At 40.1% G+C, this 6,124-nt stretch overlaps 1 protein-coding gene across 1 annotated transcript; it reads left to right on the top strand.

The window, feature by feature from the left end:
* Nucleotides 1-434: 434 nt before the first annotated feature.
* Nucleotides 435-5,212, top strand: rps19 (ribosomal protein S19). Its single transcript, XM_035164456.2, has 6 exons — nt 435-517; nt 1,281-1,351; nt 1,543-1,643; nt 2,593-2,776; nt 3,405-3,459; nt 5,160-5,212. The coding sequence occupies exons 2-6, from the start codon at nt 1,281-1,283 to the stop codon at nt 5,190-5,192; spliced, it is 444 nt and encodes a 147-aa protein (XP_035020347.1). The 5' UTR covers nt 435-517; the 3' UTR covers nt 5,193-5,212.
* The last annotated feature ends 912 nt before the right edge of the window (nt 5,213-6,124 follow it).

Raw genomic sequence — 6,124 nt, 5'->3', positions numbered from 1 at the left:
GAACAATAAGTTCAGATAAAAAAAAATTGTATTTCTGCCTATTCACTGGCTCCCTGCCACTTTATTTTTTGCTGTATTTTAAAATTGTATTGCTCACTTTTAAGGTGACAAAAAGATGGGTCTTTTATCCCTGTATAATGGAATTCACTCCACTTCTCTATAACTTCTTTAATACCTCCTTAAAACTTTTATTTTTTTATTGAAACTTTTGCAAGAAAATTGACATTGGTTCTTATTTACAGTAATCCTATTTATTTCTGTTCTATTCATTTTCTGTAAGAAGTTCTATCTTTTTACTGTTTTGTAACATTGAAAGGAAAAGTGCTATATAAATTAAATCTATAATAATAATAATCATCGTCATTATTATTATTATTATTTTGGTTATTATTATTATTAGTAGTAGTAGTATTGAAAAAACAAAGCCCAAGTCTCGCGTGACTAAACGAGATCTGTCCAGTTAAACAGGGGCTGGAAACCCCGTCGCACCCTCTTCCCTTCGCTGTCCGCACGCAAGGTAAAGCGCTGTTATTCCTTTCCCGTCATTTCACGTTAAAATACGTCAAAACTCCACCATTTCGCCTCGAAACGCGGTCAGGTGGGATATAAAGTGTAGCTGCATAAACCCGGCGAGCTGTTGTGTGGACATTAGAAGCGTTTAGTAGTTTTTTGACGAGGATTTTGCTCGAGTGCTGCTCTTCCACCGTCGGTCTCAGTCATGGCTGCCCCCATGCTGCCGCTTTGAGGCCTGCTAGCTTGCGGCTAACTCGCGATGTAGCCTTGCGTTTGTTGCCGAAATTCTGAATAGACTAAGTATTCAGAAACAGCAGACGTTGGTTTTTACATTGCATGTTGCTGTCATAGCCATGAATTGACTAATGGTACGGTTTCACGACTGTAAAGGGTTCTCTAAAGACAGCTACGATAGCTAGCATGTAACTGCTAGCTTTGCTAGTGCCGGGGGAAAGCGTGCTGCCCAGTGTCTACTTATATCTGACATAAATGTGGCTTTGTGTGGTTTATATTGAGTTTGTTCATCTCTGAGAGTAATTGTACATCATCTGTAGCAAACTGGAGCGATTCAGACATGCTCACACATTGAATATCCATAGAAGCAACAGTTGACTTCATCTAGATCACGTTTTTCTACCGGACACAGCTCCAGGCTGAAGTATATTAATATATATATTAAATACTTGGGCTGATATGTGCCATCTTATGCTCTTTCTCATGTATCTCAGAGGAAGTGTGGAGTAACGCTGATGTGTTTTCTTATTCAGATGCCAGGGATCACAGTGAAAGACGTAAACCAGCAGGAGTTTGTCCGAGCCCTGGCGGCTTTCCTGAAGAAGTGAGTATTTTGTTTTAATTCTGGTATAACTATGAATAATCCGCCCACTGTTTTGTTTCCCTAAAACGTTTATTTTTTTGGATGCTGTGCCAATACATCGTATAATACTGATGTAAATGGCTTCTGCACACCAAACATCTCTATAGAAGCTAGTTGTGGTTAACATCACCCTGACTCCTCTCCTACTCCAGGTCAGGAAAGCTGAAGGTGCCTGACTGGGTGGACCTCGTCAAGCTGGGCAAGCACAAGGAGCTGGCCCCCAGTGATGAGAACTGGTTCTACATCAGAACCGGTAAGTCTTGAGTGTTCAGGCTCATTCATTTTCTGAAATGCTTGTATCTTTTTGTTTTAACAAAGTTAGGCGCTGTATTGGCAAGAATCTGTAAATGCAATGTGTCAGCATGTTACCTGGGTATCAATTCAATGTATGATGATGTACAGGCAATTTATTGTCACAAATGTACACTGGGATTGAAGAGACAAATGGATGCAGAGGGATTTCAACATTATCTTGTGCTCAGGGATTGAAGCCCCACAAAATGATCAACTGTCTGTCATAAATCTTTGAGTGTAAATTACGTAGAAATACAAGTCATGAATTCACTATCACAATTCTTAATGCTCATGTGTGACAATATTTTCTTATACCACTACCAAGTGTATTGGATTTGTTGACAAGTGTTTACATAGTTTTTTAATTTTTAACAAAAACTACTTGTATCAACCACATGGCATTGTTGCTGCTGTCCCTCTGAAGGACTCGCTGTATTTATTATAGGGTTGTTTAGATGTTTCAAGATTGTCACATTGTAGTGGATACTGTTATAAATGCTGTGTGGGTTTCACTGGAAAACCAAAACCCCAGTTCTGATATCTAGTCATGTATGGTTTTAGTTTCGTTTTTACTAAATGTGTTCAGGTCTGTCACTGAGACTTGATAAGTCATGGCTATAATGGAGTACAAGTGACTGTATTCCACCCCTTGTGAATGTGTGACTGGTTTCTTAGGTCCTACAATTTAAATGTGTGGACGCAAGATTAGACCAAATGCTTAATGATGATGTACAACTTATTCACTCTTGCCTAAGTGCTTTGCTCATGAAATATTAAACAGCACTAATTGTATTGATGTTACACTGAGACCACAAACCCACACGTCCAATCATTTGCATTTAATGTTGAGAGTGAAGCCCGAAGTAAATCACCAAGTGATTCTGACACCATTTCCTCTGCTCTTTCAGCATCCACAGTCCGCCATCTGTACCTCCGTGGAGGGGCTGGTGTTGGCTCCATGACCAAGATCTATGGAGGTCGCAAGAGGAACGGTGTGTGCCCTGCCCACTACAGTGTAGGATCTAAGAACGTGGCTCGCAAGGTGCTGCAGGCCCTGGAGCTGCTCAAGATGGTCGAGAAGGATCCCAACGGGTACGCATATCCTGGGTCTTTACAGCTGGAACTATTTAATTGAATTTAGGGCCTGTTTCGTTGACAGTATGTTCTCAAAACTCAAGTTCACTTTGAAGAGGTTTGTGGATTTTTAACTGGAGCCTTTTAGGATATGTATCATTGTACATGCAGACAAAGCTGGCATGATCAAGTTGGCCTATACATGATAATTTTGTAGTTTACACACACTCCCACTCTTACATGCAATACTCAGCCATAGCTCTTTTTCCCCCACCTGCATTTCATCTATGTAGAAGCATGAGAAACAGACCCATCAATACCCAATAACTATGAAACCTCTAAAAACGCGAGGTTGTATTTTGCTCTGCACAATATTAATAATTCCGTGAGTCTGTAACAAAAATGTAATTGTTAGTTTTATTCAGTACAAGTTGGCAGAAAAATTACATTTCATTCTGAATTGGTTTGTGGTTGAATGCTTTTTGGATGGAGAATTGATCATCCTGTGACTGTAATACTGTTAATGTTGTGTAAAGAGGAAGTTATTGAAGTATTAAGCTTTTTGTGAATGATTTTTGACCCCCTCATGTGGTTGATGCGTTTTTGTATTTTCACGTTTTAATTGTTTCTGTTCAATTTTTCTCAGTGGTCGTAGACTAACCTCCCAGGGAACCAGAGACCTGGACAGAATTGCCGGCCAGGTGAGAAACTAATCTGTCTTCCCTTATCTTAACACACAAGTAACATCATAGTTTGATTACTTGGATTTTAAAAAATCAGAGCATACCTATTCATGGTATCATAACTAATCTGATATATTTTTTAAAAATACTATTATTGCACGTGTCTTGGATGCACCATCACTTTTTCAGGCATATGAAGCCCATTAACAGAACTTGGGTAATAGAGCCTATTGTCTTTTTACCACAAAAACTATGTTGAGAATTATTGTCACCATATCCAGTTTGTATTTACCATAGTGTATCTGACCTTTTTAATATGGTGTACTGCATACCCTGTGTATGGAAGAATCCAACAAACTATGGCTTTGACGGAAAACAATTCGAGGGTCAGATTTTATACCCCGGCGAAATAGTTTAATTACAATACTATGTCTGTCACTCACAATGTTGTATTTAAAAAGACAAATCACTATTGCTGCTACATATGATCACTAATGAGTGATACTGGTACTGTTGGCTATGTTTGCCTATAATTAACAACTTGACAAGTTGTGCTTGTCAAAATCAAGTGTAACATGAATCTAATTGCTATCCCCTGTTAACTACCTTCACTGTGACTCATCACTTGTCCACCACCACCACCACCCTTGGTATATAATGCAGGGGATATAGTGATTGTCTGCCTGTCCTCAAACTGTAATTTTGTTTTAACAGCAAAAAATTTCATGACTCCTTACAATTATGTAAATCATGTAGTGATACGTGTCTTTGATATTTTGGGTTTGCTGCAGGATGTCATCTCGTGATGAACCTTCAAGTTTTTTAAACGCACTGCTTGTATTCAGTTTATCTGTGACCCATGTAGAGAATTAGCATTCGCAGTTGTCTATATTAGACAATGTCCTTGATTAATATGCAAACATTTCAGTTGAAACGTTTCATAAACACAACTGAGTTCTCTGTTGTGCTGTTATATCTGTCCTCCATAAACAACACAGCTGCTTGTGGACTGAATCCAACCAGATCTCCCTCCACCTATGTTTTGCTAAGGAATAAAATAGTCAAAGGGGAGAGAGCATCCTGGTGCTTTAAAATCTAATGAATGTCATCGCAACCTCATGCTGGTCAGGCAAAGGTTGGTTTCAACAACTGAATGATACGCTGCCATTTTGTGTGACATACAGACGCTCCGGGGGTGGTGCCTTAAGCACATCTGATCACACAAATATCATCCCTTTGCTTTGATGTGACACCTTGTCTGTAGCGGGAGTACACGGCCCTGGTGTCATGTCAACACGCAATGCTTTTTAAAGCACGTGTCCTCAGGCAAACCTTTATCTCTGCCAGGAAAGTGAGTTGCGTATCCTTTATGGCAGACTACTAGAATTATTAGTTTGCGCTACGCTAACAGAAAAGTCTCTGTCTAGCCATGTCAAAAATCAGGAGCGAGGCAGCAGCGTATGTGATAATCCAAGGGTAAAGGGGGGAAGCATGAGGAGGGAATTTCATGCTTGGCAAGTTCTGCCGTATGGCAGCAGTTTTCTCCTTGTTTACCCATGCTAATGAGCAGTATGCAGATGAGCAGACCTGGGCCCGGCCCGCCTGTCTGCTGCACACAACTGGCAGGATGCATGTTTCCCCCTTGTGTGTAGTTTCTGATGGCTTTTTCATCTTCTGAATATGCTTAATGTTGTTTTTTTGTCTTTTGTTTTCCCCAGGTTTCAGCTGCAAACAAGAAAGTCGTTCAATAAATCTTTTTTTGGAGAAAGTCGAATGCTGTTTGTCTTTTGTTATTTAACTGAATGATCCAATATCCATCTGAGAACATGGTCGCCTCAGAATTCTGCAACTTGCCTCACTCTTTTAGTGCAGACAGTTTGTTGAAGATAAATTGAAAAGATGGGATAAATTTACCCGATAAACAACGTCTCTGTTAAAGAAAATCTGCTCCATTAAATTATCCCAAGCTGATCTGTGTCCTTCGTTATAAATGTCATTTGGTCTTAAAGGGCAGCGAATGACCATGAAGTTTTTAGATCCTCATCCTGTAACGAGCGAATGCTCTCATCAGGGTGCAGCTTCAACACGCAGCTTGATAATGCTTCGTGGGAGCGGTTTCATCAGAGTCCAGAAGCTCCCTACTGTCTGTTCCACTTTGTGCTTCCATATTACTCTGGTTTCTTGCCAATGTGTTCATGTATCTGATTGATTCTTGATACCATGACAACAGTATAATTAACAGAAGCTGATGATTAAACTTCAAACAGGAAACGCCGTTAGTTCAGTAGCTGATGAGGAATGATGTCATTATTTAGCAGATTGGTTCATGGCCACAGTGCCATCTAGAGATCCAAACGGCCAAAAACAGGGTCTCAAGTTGATGTGTCGATTTGAAATGAACGTGCGCGCTGCTTAACACATCACTGCCACGTTAACAAGACTGTTTGCAGAACTGGCCTTTGGTCATTGAATGTGTGTGGATGTGGTTGATATAGAACTGGCCTCAGTGCCTCTCCAGCTGAGATGGACTCTGCTAAAGTCCTCGGTGTTAATAGGCCAGAATCTAAAATGGTATGAATTGAGTCTTTGTGGTGTTCAGTTTGAGTCAGTGGACAAAATATGAAATTCCCATCTAGAGGTGCATTTAGACATTGTAAAGCACGAGGTTCAATCAATGACGTCT

Source organism: Hippoglossus stenolepis, chromosome 8 (assembly GCF_022539355.2).
Source record: "Hippoglossus stenolepis isolate QCI-W04-F060 chromosome 8, HSTE1.2, whole genome shotgun sequence".
Classification (NCBI taxonomy): Eukaryota; Metazoa; Chordata; class Actinopteri; order Pleuronectiformes; family Pleuronectidae; genus Hippoglossus; species Hippoglossus stenolepis.
The sequence above is the reverse complement of the archived record's forward strand: the minus strand, read 5'-3'. Positions and strand labels throughout refer to the sequence as shown.